Consider the following 13,420-nt stretch of genomic DNA (forward strand, 5'->3'; position numbering starts at 1 on the left):
ACGGGGGAGCCTGGTGGGCTGCCGTCTATGGGGTCGCACAGAGTTGGACACGACTGAAGCGACTTAGCAGCAGCAGCAGCAACCCCTAGGGGTGGACAAATTTACACTGAACCAGAGATGGTCTTGCTGCTGAAGTCAAGAGACAGGGTTTACCCACGAGGGTCACTGGCTTACAAGTGGCCTTTGCTCTTCTGGGCTCCCCGCCTTGTGGGTCTGTCAGAATTACTGTTATTTAGGTGATTTAGGAGACCTGGGTCCCAGGAGAAACAGCTGTCACTGCTGAAACTCACATAAAACTGTGTGGTAACAAAGAATCTATTTCACAACTTTCAGTGTGAAAGAGCTCTGCAGTTAGGAAAAAAATGAGGCTCCGCTGAAATTATGAGGCAGCTGGTTGCCAATGAAGAAAGGACCATCTGGACAAGGACCCTTCCTTCCCAGCCCAGGCCAGACACACAGTCCCCTGAACTCCTAGGCAGTCACCACGATCAAGGATTCCACATTGCTCTTTGCTGGGAGGCAGCAGAGAGGCAGAAAGAGCTGGGCTGCTTGGTTCAGATAAACAGGTTTCAATCCAGGGTCTGCCATCCCTGGCTCTGGACCTTGGGCAATTCATCCTGCCAAGCCTCCATTTCCTCATCTGCAAAACAGATATGCTTTACAAGACTGTCGCAAAGATTAAGTAAAATAACGTAGGGGAAATGCTAGCAGTCGACTTTAGCGTAAGCACTTAATGTAAGACCGTCATTTTTCCTTTTGTTTACAGCAACATTTGTGGCTAAGAAATAAAGAAGAGCTCAGTCTTAACTCCCAATTCTGCCAATTTGGGGCGGGGTTGGAGGGGGGTACCTAATGTGGTTCAGCACCTACTTTGTTTCAGAAGCTGTACTTACTTTCTTTATAACCTGAGACTATAACCCTGAAATAAAGGTATTATTAATTCCCATTATATGAAAGTTAAGTTCAGAGAAATTAATTTATGACTTAAGACAGGATACTACAAAACTTCTAGAAGAGAACACAGGCAAAGCATTTGGGGGCATAACCTTTAGCAATATTTTCTTAGTCTCCCAAGGCAATAGAAATAAAATAAATAAATAAACAAATGGATCCTAATCAAGCTTGTAAGCTTTTTCACAGCAAAAGGAAACCACAAAGACAACCTATGGACTGGGGGAAAATATTTGCAAATGATGCAACCAAGGGCTTAATTTCCAAAATATACACAACAGCTCATATAACTCAACAACTGCTGGCTATATGGACAGCACAGCTTCAGTTAATAAAAAAATTGCATGTAATCTCCATTTAAAAATTCACACTCATGTAAAGTGGTAGCAGTCTTCAAATTCATTCTCTCAGATATGAGGGGGTTTGGTCCCGCAGCCGCAGCCCACAAGGATGGACAAATTTACACTGAACCAGAGATGGTCTCCTTGCTGAAGGCAAAGGACAGGGTTTACCAGGAGGGTCATTGGATTGCAGGTGCCTTTTGCTCTTCTGGGCTCCCTGCCCTGTGGGTTTGTCAGAATTGTTGATGAAAATCTAATCAAAAAATGGTCAGAAGACCTAAATAGACATTTCTCCAAAGAAGACATACAAATAGCCAATAGGCACATGAAAAGATACTCAATATTGCTAATTATTAGAGAAATGCAAATTAAAACAATGAGGTATCACCTCACACTGGTCAGAACGGCCATCACCAAAAAGTCTACAAATAATAAAGTTTGGAGAAGTTGTGGAGAAAAGGGAACTTTATACTGTTGGTGGGAATGTTAACTGGTGCAGCCGCTATGAAGAAAAGTATGCAGTTTCCTCAAAAAACCAAAAACAGAGTTCCCATACAATTCAGCAATCCCACTCCTGGGCATATGGCTAGAGAAGCCTGTAATTTCAAATGATACGTGCATCCCAAATGTCATCACAGCAGTGTCTACAATTGCCAAGCCATGGAAACAACTTCTATGTCCATTGACAGATGAATGGATACAGATATGATGTACATATATACATATATATACATATATATACAATGAAATACTAAAAGCGAACGTGCTGGTCGCTGCATCATGTCTGACTCTTTGTGACCCCATGGACTGTAGCCAGTCAGGCTCCTATGTCCAAGGAATCATCCAGGCAAGAAGATTGGCATGGGTAACCATTCCCTTCTCCAGAGGATCATCCTGGCCCAGGGATCAAACCCAGGTCTCCTACACTATGGGCAGATTCTTTCCTGTTTGAGCCACCAGGCACTCATCCATAAAAGAGAATGAAATAATGCCATTTGTAGCAACATGGATGGACCTAGAAATTACATTAAGTGAACTAAGTCAGACAGAAAAAAACAAATATATCATCACTCATATGCAAAATCTAAAAATGATACAAATAAACATATTTACAAAACAGAAACAGATTCAGAGACATAGAAAACAAACCTGATTACCAGAGGGGAAAGGAGGGAGAGGTATAAATTAGCAGTTTGGGATTAACAGATACAAACTGCTATATATCAAACAACAAAGTCCTACTGTATATCACAGGGAACTATATTCAAGAGATTCAGTATCTTATAGTAAACTATATGGAAAATATTCTGAAAAAGAATATAAAGAATCTGCCTGTAATGCAGGAGACTTTGGTTCAATTCCTGGGTCAGGAAGATATGCTGGAGAAGGGATAGGCTACCCACTCCCATATTTTTGGGCTTCTCTTGTGGCTCAGCTGGTAAAGAATCCATCCACAATGTGCGAGACCTGGGTTCAATCCCTGGGTTGGGAAGATCCCCTGGAGAAGTGAACGGCTACCCACTCCAGTATTCTGGCCTGGAGAATTCCATGGACTGTATAGTCCATGGGGTCGCAAAGAGTCAGACACGACTAAGTGACTTTCACTCACTCGTATTATATAATAAAAGAATATATGTAATACACATATGAAATATATGCATGTATATGTATGAATCGCTGTGCTGTATATCAGACACTAACACAACGTTGTACTATACTTCAATTAAAACAAAAAGAATGATCCCAGTTCTAAAGTTAGCAGTCATCTAGAAGCAAGGGGACAGAACACCTTCAAGGTTCTTATGAAGAAGCACCATTGCCTGTTTAGCATTATTAGTGTAGAAACTTTGGCTGCAACTTACAGCTGGAGACTCTCTCTCTATTTGAACCAGCACAGTTCAGCCAAGAGATCAGTCTCTCCATCACTAGTTATCACCCACGGAGACAGGCCTTGACCCTCCTAAGTCCTAAGAAGACAGGCATACCCAAGTTAAGCAGGCTTAGGGGTTCATCAGACCTGGTTCAGACATCAACTAGTTACATGATCCAGGGCAAATTTAACCTCTTGGCCTTTGTTTCCTCATCTGTGAAATGGGGAATGATAACATCTGTGAGGACTAAATGGATGATGGATGTAAGTGGCCCAACATGGTGCTTGCACTCTTGAGAGTGCCAGAAAGAACCCTGCAGTAGCAGCTTCACAAGACAAGCTGTGCACCTCAGCACTCTGGGTAACAGATGGGAAATTCCAACATGCAGGGCACAATTATACAGATGTTTATGCCTCAGATCGGAGATGCTCAACAGGGTGGCCTGCGGGAAGGAATGCAGAAAGCTCACAGTTATCAACCTGCCTTCTTATCCTTTTCTCCCTCCATCTCTTCTTCTTCGCAGCAATCTTCCTGATTTGCAAAGTAGTAAGTATGGCTCAGTCTCATTACCTTATCAACATACCCCATGCACTATTTGAAATTCTAGGACCAGGGCCCAAAGAAAATTTATTTCTCTTTGTTGTCTGATCTAAATTCTCTCTCTTTCCTTAGAGTATCTAGCACAGAGAAAGCTAGTCAAATAACTGGAAAACTTATTTTGGAGAAAGGGGAGGGAAGACAAGGAATTTATCTTCTTAAGGGTAGGGAGGGACCAAGTCTTCTTCCTTTCATTTGGGAGCATCTGCAGCCTTACATGGGAGAAGGCAATGGCACCCCACTCCAGTACTTTGCCTGGAAAATCCCATGGATGGAGGAGCCTGGTAGGCTGCAGTCCATGGGGTCGCTAAGAGTCGGACACGACTGAGCGACTTCACTTTCACTTTTCACTTTCATGCATTGGAGAAGGAAATGGCAACCCATTCCAGTGTTCTTGCCTGGAGAATCCCAGGGACGGGGGAGCCTGGTGGGAGGCCGTCTATGGGGTCACACAGAGTCGGACACGACTGAAGTGACTTAGCAGCAGCAGCAGCCGCCTTACATATACCAATGCTTAAAGTTATTAATCAGACACTGACTTGCCTCTTAGCTTGTTTAATATCTCCTCAGAATTCAAAAGCACAGAATCATTAGTCCTAGGAAAGCAACCGTGACTATGGATCTTTCTATTCCATTCAAACCACCTGGAAATAACATCATATCCTATAGGAACTTAGGATATATCCTGAGAAACTTTTCCAGGGTATCATGAATACTGACTTGGAAATATAATAAAACATTCAGAAGCACATTACTTTCAAAGTTTAAAGCAGAAATTATGGAGGTTTAGAGCCCACCCATGAGAAGGTTTTTTCCAGTGTAACAGCCTACACACAAACACATATACACAATTCCAGGCCAAAATATTTGGTTTGTAACTGAGGCAGTTAAAGTACTAAGGTATTCCTCCCTAGATTTAAGTTTGTTGATTAATATATGAAGTATTTCTTACCTCCTTTTCGCTTACCACTTACATTCACACTTGTCCAGACATATACATACATGTATATACACACCATTAGGGAAGCAAACAGGTCAAATTGATCAAGTTTAATGATTCTGTGGTTATCTTTATCATCACTTGAACACATCACTTCTGTTCCATTAAGTCTGTTCACTGTAGATAGTCCGGATCACCTAGCCTCCCAATCAGATTATTTAATCACCCCCAAACCCTCACAACACAGATCACTATGATGAAGAACAGAAAGATACATATTAGTCTGTGGCAGAGCACCCGTCTTTAGGATCCAAAGATCTCTACAACCAGCACGAGCAGATGGGGGAAAGCAAAGAATAAGGAAATGATACTGTTTGAATCCAACTTTTCTGAGTCCCTCCATTAGTAGTAACACGGTTGAGGAAGATGAGTTTTATGGACTGAAACACTATGACCTCCCTAAGTGAGGGCAAAGGACCCTGATGACAGTAATGCACAAACATTCTGGCTGTAGGGACGCAGAGGTTTAGCCAGGAGGCTATCCGTAGTGTAGCAAGTACCCCAGCCCTATTCGGCTGAATTTCTACCACTTTCTTGTGAGGGTCACAGCATCCTTCTGGAATCCTCTGTAACACAACTAGTTGGGGGGGTGGGGGGTGCAAATCCCAGAGCTAATTCTTTGTATCCAAGCAGGATCAGAGCTTCCTGATCAGACACCTCTCTAAGAAGGTAGATTTTTTTTCTTAATGGGAGTTCAATATTGAGGGATAGACAGCAAACTCACTCACTCACATCTCAAGCCAACTCTGTACAGCAGGTTAAGGCAGTGAGGGACAAGTGTGAGAGGTCTAGAAGCCTATCCAGGCCAAAAGCAGGTCACTAAGAAATCCCTAAGAACCAACTGGTGTGCAGCTTTCTCCAGGATGGTCACAGTGGTGTGGTTTGTCCAGACAAACCACAGGAATTAGGTCGTGCCCTGCCCTAAGTATTTCAAGTTTCCCAGTTCCACGATGAACTCCCCAAGTTCACTATCCCTGGGCCCTTTGGACTAGAGGACAATCTGTCACTATTTCAAACTTCCTGGTCCCTCTCCCGCCTGCATTTATGTCCCCAGAGAATTGGGGCAGCAGTTGGCCAGACTCAAGATTGTGATGAAATGGAGTAAATAGTGGATCCTTGTGTGTGTTTAGAAATTAACTGAACTCTCTTTGGAGTCATGGGTACTCCTAGCTCTGCACTAGGAGTAGGATATTAAAACCAAAAAAAAAAAAACCTTATTTTAAAAGACACTCACTTTCCCAACTTTTGCACCTCTCAATCCTAACCTCTCCCCACTCCTCCCTTCATGCACAGGCCATCAGAAGATGCTGTCCCAACACTTTCAGTATCTCTGGGGCCCAAGGATAAAATGGCATTAAAGGCATTTGACAGAAGATCCCATCCCACACTGAGGATTCCTCCCAGGTCAACACAGTGAAGAAACAAGACGGTGACATAAGAGAAGAGGTGGGAGAAACCAGAGCCTGTCCCTTTCTCACAGAAGAGGCACAGAAATCGGAGGAGTGAAAATGGCATCATCTCTTGCCAGAGGGCCACCAACCACCACCAACTGGGAGCCGCATGATCGCTTGCTTCTCCTCTGGACTGAAGTGCAAGATGGTCAGGATGGCAGTGAGCGTCTGCTGGCGACCCAGGGTGTCCGGCAAGGTCAGGAAGCGGTAGATGATGTTCTTGAGGTACTCCAGGTTGGCCCCCTCCCGGCTCTGGTCCCGGCTGTGTTTCGCGATGTGGCTCTGCAGGGCTCCCACCTCCTCCCGATGCCGCTCCCCCTCCTCCAGCAACCGGTCCCGCAGCCGATGCACTTCCACCTCCAGCCGGTGCTTCTGCTTCCTCAGCGACGTGATCTCCACCTCCTTGCGGGCCAGCTGCTCGGCATACAGGAAGAAAGTGGGCTCGCTGACCGCGGCGAGTTGCAGGGCTTGGGTCAGGCTGTCCGGGGGGGAGGTGTCGGCCTGGTCCCTGGGGCCTGCGCCGCCCACGGGGCTTCTGCGCCCCGGCAGCCCGGAAGACAAGGCCACGGACCGCAGCTGCTCCAGCTCCAGGTCCTTCTCGGCCAGCACAGCTAGCGCCCGGTCCCGCTGCTTGTGTAGCTCCTCCTCCAGCTTCAGTGTGCGGTCCCGGAAGTCCAGCTGGCTCCGCTCCAGCTCCTGCCGGTGGCCATGCTGCAGCCGGGCCAGCTCCTGCTTCCAGCCCTCGGCCTCCTGCTGATGCTGGCGCTCCAGCTCCTCGCAGGACAGCCGCAGCGAGATGTACTTCTCCTTCAGCTCGGCCAGCTGCTCCCGGGCTTCCTCCAGCTCCTTGCCCAGGTTCCCGTCTTTGACGTTCTTGCTCTTGAGGACCACCTGGGCCCGCATCTTGTACCTCTCAAATTCCTCCTTCAGCTGTTTCAGCTCCTGCTGGTAGTAGAGCGCCGTGGCCTTCTCCCCATCAGCAGCCTCGGAGCTGGGTGTTATCTCCAGGTCGCAGAGCTTCTCCACGTCCAGGGTCACCTGGCTCTTCCTGGCCGCCACCTGCAGCAGCCTCTTCAGCTTCTCCATCTTGTCCTTCAGGACATTGACATCCAGACTGGACTCCTCTCCATGGCTGTCCAGAGGGGACCGGCTGGAGGCCGCTAGCGCCAGGGTTTTGTTCTCCAGGTCCAGCTGCAGAATGCGCTCCTTCAGCTTCTGGATGGCCAGCTGGTCCTTCTGCTTGGCCTTCTCGTAGGTGCCCAGCAATTCCGACACCTGGGATATTTGATTCTCCAGGGCCGCCACCCTCTGCTCTTCCAACTGCGACTGCTGGCGCAGCTGATCCTCAGCGACGGCTGTCTGAAAAAACAAGGGAACAGGTGGAGATGCATCCAGAAAAGCCAGAGGGTCAGAGGGTCAACTTTAAGAAAGCAAGAGAGGGAGGACAAAAAGGTTATGGGATGCGGGTGGCCTGGCAAAAAATGGGAACTGGGAAGCTTTCTGAGTTTGGGAGCTAACCCAAGCTCCTGTAACCTGCTCTCAGACACACATTATACCCAATGATATTAAGACTCTTTGGAGATCTGCTACTGTTCTGCTTTGGCATTTCTACTCTCTCCACCCATACACCAAGCTCACGTGTAAGTGTGCTCTTCACCGTATTACATTCTTTTCCTCTTCCAACATTCCTGGAAGTTCAGAATTGACTTGGATCTCTCCCCACACTGAAAGGAGGCACTGGAAAATAGCCTATCTTTCCAGACAAGGCAAATATTGACTGCAAGCAATAGAAGAGGTGATTTCTTCTGTGAAAATTCCCTTTGTCCCCTCCAGCCACCCTACCAACAGGCATCCACTGCTACCCATAGATAGGCATATTGCTATAAGCACCCACTCCACCTTTCACTGCACAGCCGCTGCTACACTGCTTCACAGAGCACAGCTGGGAAGATGCCATGCCCCAAGGCTCAGATCTGTCTGGTTCCAACTTCAGACTACACTCAGAAACTCCACATCCTGTTGGAAGCACTCTGTGGATACTATCAACACCACACAGAAAAGGATTTCTCAGGACCCACAAGTGAAACTTTTTGAAGAGCATAAAAAAATCAGCAGTGCAGGCACTTAGTTCTAACTGTCAAAGGAGAAAAAAAACCCTAATATTTCCCCATGTGTTACAAGTGTGTGTTGACTCGTGTCTGACTCTTTACTTCCTTATGGACTGTAGCCTACCAGGCTCCTCTATGTGGTTTTCCAGGCAAGAATACTGGAGTGGGTTGCAACTTCCTACTCCAGGGGATCTTCCTGACCCAGGGATCAAACCCATATCTCCAGAATCTCTTCCATTGGCAGGTGGATTCTTTACCACTGAGCCACCTGAGAAGCCACTTTAAGTTAAATAACTCACATTTGAAAGAGATGAAGATAATTACCTTCCTCATTTCCTGCTGCAACTGAGCCTGGAAATGGCTCTTAAGGCAGGCAGCCTCTTCTTGAAGCTCCTTCAGCCGGGGGTCAGGCTGATTCTTCTCATCTCGAAGAGCCTGAAGCTCACCTTTCAGCTCTTCCACCTCACGGGTTAGCTGCTTGGTCTGTAGTTCAAACCCTTCCATCTGACCGGCTGCATAGGCCCGCCCGGCCAGAGCTTCCCGGGTCTCTTCCAACCGAATCTCCAAGTCCTGGCGCTGGGCCCTCTCCTCCTGTAGCAGCTTCTGGAGCTCACGCAGCATCAAGGCATGGTCACTCTGCTCTTGGGCCCGATCGTGTTGCTGCGTGATAAGCCGGGCTTTGGTTTCTGCTATCTGTTCCTGCAGCCCCTTCAGCTCTCCCTCCAGCCGGCCCCTCTCCTCCTCTGCTTTCTTACTGGCATCCTCTAAGTCCTGCTTCATCTTCTTTTTGTCCACCAGGTAAGAAGCTTCCATGCGGGACTTCTCCTGGGTGACCGTAGCCAAAGAGCTGGTCAAAGTAGCCAACTGAGTCTTCAGCTGGTGCAGTCGTTTGTCCACCTCCCCACCCCCAGATGGTCCGTCCCCACTACTACAGCTAACGCCACTCTCTGACCCGCTGGCCTCTTCCAACTTTGGAGGTGGTGGTCCACGGGCCAGTCTGTCATCTTCTATCCCGAACTCACCCTTGGTGCTGGTGAGACTGGCCGCAGTATCCAGGCTGGCGGCGGTCCCTGTGCTATCCTCGCTGTGAGTGGAGCATCGGTCATCCACAGAGTCAGGAAAGGTGAGGCCTTGAGGCTGCACACCTGCGAGGCCCACATCCGCCTCGTGGGATACGGACAGTACCTTAATGCTGGCCTCCAGCGCCTCTTTCTCCTTCAGCAGACTTTTATAGGCACGGACTACATCCTTGAGACGTGTCTGGTACTGGAGGAGCTGCTTCTTCTGAGTCTCAATGATCTCCAGCAGGTCCTTCTTGCTTGGGCCGCCCCCGAAATTCATTACAAACTTCTCCATGAGGGTTCAGGACGGGTTGCTCCAGGCCAGGGTTGGGACAGCCTGGGAGAGCGTCACGAAGATGCTAGCGGGGGTGGTATGCGACGGGGAGATAGCTGTCCCCCTCCGCCACACATCCGCTCCAAACAGCTGTTTGAGACCGGATGCAGGGCGGCGGGGCAGCCCGGCAGAAATGCTTGCCAGGTCCCAGGCAGGAGGGCGGGGGCGGGTCCTATCCTAGAGGCGGGGCGACGCTGGCACGAGAAGAGCACACTGCCAGGGCTCGCCCGCACTGCCCCAGAAGCCGCTCCGCGCTCCCCGCTCACCCAGCCACAGAAGCACCAGCCGGCCTCCGGCGCACGACAGACCAAAGGTTTAAGATGAGCGTAGATCCATCCCGACTTCCTAGCTCTAGCGGCTGGACAACGGCGCTTCCGGGTCTGCTGGAAGTGACGAGAGCGCGACGTATGGGGCCCCGCCCCCAGGGCGTGGCTACCTCAGCTGGCCGGTGGGAGGAGAACCCAGCAGGGCTGAGAACTGCTCACTCTCCAGCCGAGCGTTGGTTGCACTCCACCACAGCAGAGCAAGCAGAGTCGAGTACACCGGAGTCATGTTGGTTTGGTGAAGGCGCCGGATCTTGCTCTAGCGCTAAGATCAGCGAGGGACGGGGGCGACATCGCAATGAGTCCTTACCAAAGACTCGGGTGAACGACGGGGCCCCACTGTTTGGGTGCTCAGTACCGTTGTCCTTAAAGAGCAACAGTTAAGACTACCATTTAGACCACAAAGATGACAACCCTTTCTAGGACAGTATTTGACATCTAGACGGTGTATAATATAATCATTATTACATCTTTCCTGAGTTCTGCTGGGTTCATTTAACAAATATATAAAAATAAATATATATAGGCATCATGTCCATTCTAAGTGCCACCTATATTTCAGAAGCTTCACAGGAGTTTTGCTATTTAGTCTTTATAATTATTCTGCTGAGCATCATTACCACTATTTTACAGATAGTGCAACATGAGGCACAGAGAAGTAATACACCAAGGTCACACAGCCTTGCGTTTAGAATCCCATGTAGATCAGTCTGATTCTCAACATACCAAGTGCTATGCCAGGTGATAACCAGGAAGGGACAAGTTCCTACCCTCAAGGAGCCCACATCTAGAGAAGCAGCAACCATGCAAACACAAGTATATTCAAAGTGATACAGAAGTTAAGAGGAGGGAGCCCTGTCTAAGGGAGATAGCGCAGGCTCTCAGGGGAAATGCATTGGAATTTGAAGGGTAAGTACTGATTGTCCATCTAACTGGAAATGAGGGGAACAACATTCTAGGCAGAGGGAAAACTTGCAAGGACTCTGGAGCATCAGAGAGTTTGTCTCACCTGGGAAGCATTGAGAATCATTTCAAGGCAATAGCTTAGGGTATGCAAAGGAGGTGGCAATAGATACTGCTGACACAATAGATGAGCACCCAAATTAATTTATTTGGATTTTACCTTTGGTTATAAGACACTAAAGGATTTCTATCACAAGAGTGGCATCAAGTCTTGTATGACAAGGTGGAGATACCAAAGTGCAGAAGACCATTTTCAGTCATGGGGATCAGATGATAGTGAAGTAGAGCAACGATAATAGGGATGTAAAGAGGCTAATTAAAAAGAATGAAATAATGCCATTTGCAGCAACATGGATGGACCCAGAGAGTGTCATACTAAGTGAAGAGAAGGAGAAATATCGTATGGCATCCCTTATATGTGGAATCTAAAAAGAAATGATACAAATGAACTTCCTTACAAAATGGAAAACGACTCACAGACTTAGAGAAGGAACTTATAGTTGCCCAGAGGGGTAGGGATAGTTAGGGAGTTCGGAATGGACATGTACACACGGCTGCTGCTGCTGTTGCTGTTTAGTCACTGAGTTGTGACTGACTCTTTGCAACCTGATGGACTGTAGCCCACCAGTTTCCTCTGTCCAAGGGATTTCCCGGACAAGAATCCTGGAGTGGGTTGCTATTTCCTTCTCTAGAGGATCTTCCTGACCCAGGGGTCGAACTCCAGTCTCCTGCTTGGCAGGCATTCTTTACTAGTAAGCCACCTGGGAAGTCCCTGTATTTAAAATGGATAACCAACAAGGACCTACTGTATAGCACATGGAACTCTGTTCAACATTATGTGGCAGCCTGTATGGGAGAGGGGTTGCGGGGAGAATAGTTCCGTGTATATGTATGGCTGAGTCCCTTCACTGTTCACCAGAAACTATCACAACACCGTTAAACGGCTATACCCCAACATAAAATTAAAAGGTCAAAACATAAAGATGTTAGGACAGAGGAAAAAAAGGCTAATTGAAAGAGCTAGCGATAACTTGATCACCACTAGTTGTGTTATTATATTCGAACTCTTTTAAACGTGCTCTTCAATCTTGTAAAAACCTTCTTAGGAATGTAAGCCTCTGAGGAATAGGAGTCATGTATTCACTCATACTTGACGCCCAAAATCTGTTTTATTTACAGAAAGTCTTTTGAAACCCAGTTCCTTGGTAGCCCAGATAACATCCAGCTGCATCATACAAAACATTCAGATACATTATCATTTTAATATCATTTTAATCTTCACCATAACCTCATGAGACAATTAGGACAGATATCAGTCTCCTTTTGTAGATGAGAAAATGATAGGTTTTATTGTTGAAATTAAGCCCTAAAAAAAAGGGGGGGGGGCAGAACTGGTATTTGAAATGAGGCCTGGAACAATGGCACCTAATGGGTACTCAATAGATACTTATTTAATACGGGAAGGAAGGAACAAACGTTCTCTGATTCCCAGCTCACCTCACCGTGTCCACTGCACAATTGATCCTAGAAGCCCGCTGAGAATCCAGAATAGGCAAAACGCCTGTCCTTGCTCCACTGAGCAACCAGTTAGTCCATTCAACCAAGCCAGCATTTGTTTTATATGTATTGGGTGCGGCATTGACCCAGTCTCTGTCATAAGAGAAATTTAAATTAATTCCCATCTTGCAATTTCCCCCTTTGATGCTAAGATCAGTGGGGAAATAACTGGTGAAGCTCTTTGGCAAAAGCCTCCTCACAGGAGAGCTGTGCATCAAAAATCCTGGTCCCCAGGTCTGTGGCAGTGAGGAAGGAACTTCAGAAAGGTCGCCCGGTGCGACCTGAAAGGCGTTATCGCCAGGGCCTTCTAGGAGAAGGCAGAGTTCTGCAGTATACAGGAGTAGGGTCTACGCTGACCAAAACTGGGGATCTTCACTGGTTCTGCTGATTGCGGATCTCTGAAACTAGAGTATTAAGGAACCATGAAGCACCTCTTCCTCCACCTGTGGCGTACTCCTCTCGAGAGTCTACGGTCACTGAACCACCTGCTACGTTCCAAGTCCCTCGCTGGGAGCTGAGAGGACAAAAGGAAAGAGGAAGACATTTGCACGGAATTTCCGTCCCCCTCCCCCGGGGGGGTGATGCACACAGTCGAGACTGCTGGTTACCAAGAGCTAAACCGGAGCCCAGTGTGTGTTGGACGCAACAAACCAAAGCACGGCTACCGGCCATTGAAGATGGGGGTGGAGGGCCGTTACGGAGCGTCGTAGGCTTTTCTCGGCTTCGCTCGGGTTGCTGGTTCAGCTCCAAGGGCCTGACTGGCGTGCTAGAAGCCTGGGGAGACGCCAGGCCCTTTCCATCTTTGAAACTGGCGCGCTAAGCGTAGACGTGGTGAAGACTCGCTCAGCTTCAGTCTTCCGGAG

At 47.8% G+C, this 13,420-nt stretch overlaps 1 protein-coding gene across 2 annotated transcripts; it reads right to left on the bottom strand.

The window, feature by feature from the left end:
* Positions 1-4,795: 4,795 nt before the first annotated feature.
* GCC1 (GRIP and coiled-coil domain containing 1) lies at positions 4,796-13,410 on the bottom strand. 2 transcript variants are annotated; one of them, XM_055590843.1, is made up of 3 exons: positions 13,223-13,410; positions 8,644-13,071; positions 4,796-7,570 (listed from the first exon to the last, which is right to left on the bottom strand). In XM_055590843.1, the coding sequence occupies exons 2-3, from the start codon at positions 9,673-9,675 to the stop codon at positions 6,275-6,277; spliced, it is 2,328 nt and encodes a 775-aa protein (XP_055446818.1). In that variant the 5' UTR covers positions 9,676-13,071; positions 13,223-13,410; the 3' UTR covers positions 4,796-6,274. The 2 variants fall into 2 exon arrangements, with proteins under 2 accessions (XP_055446818.1, XP_055446817.1); XM_055590842.1 differs by having other exon boundaries at positions 13,166-13,410.
* Positions 13,411-13,420: the final 10 nt, after the last annotated feature.

This window comes from Bubalus kerabau, chromosome 8 (genome assembly GCF_029407905.1).
Source record: "Bubalus kerabau isolate K-KA32 ecotype Philippines breed swamp buffalo chromosome 8, PCC_UOA_SB_1v2, whole genome shotgun sequence".
Lineage (NCBI taxonomy): Eukaryota > Metazoa > Chordata > Mammalia > Artiodactyla > Bovidae > Bubalus > Bubalus kerabau.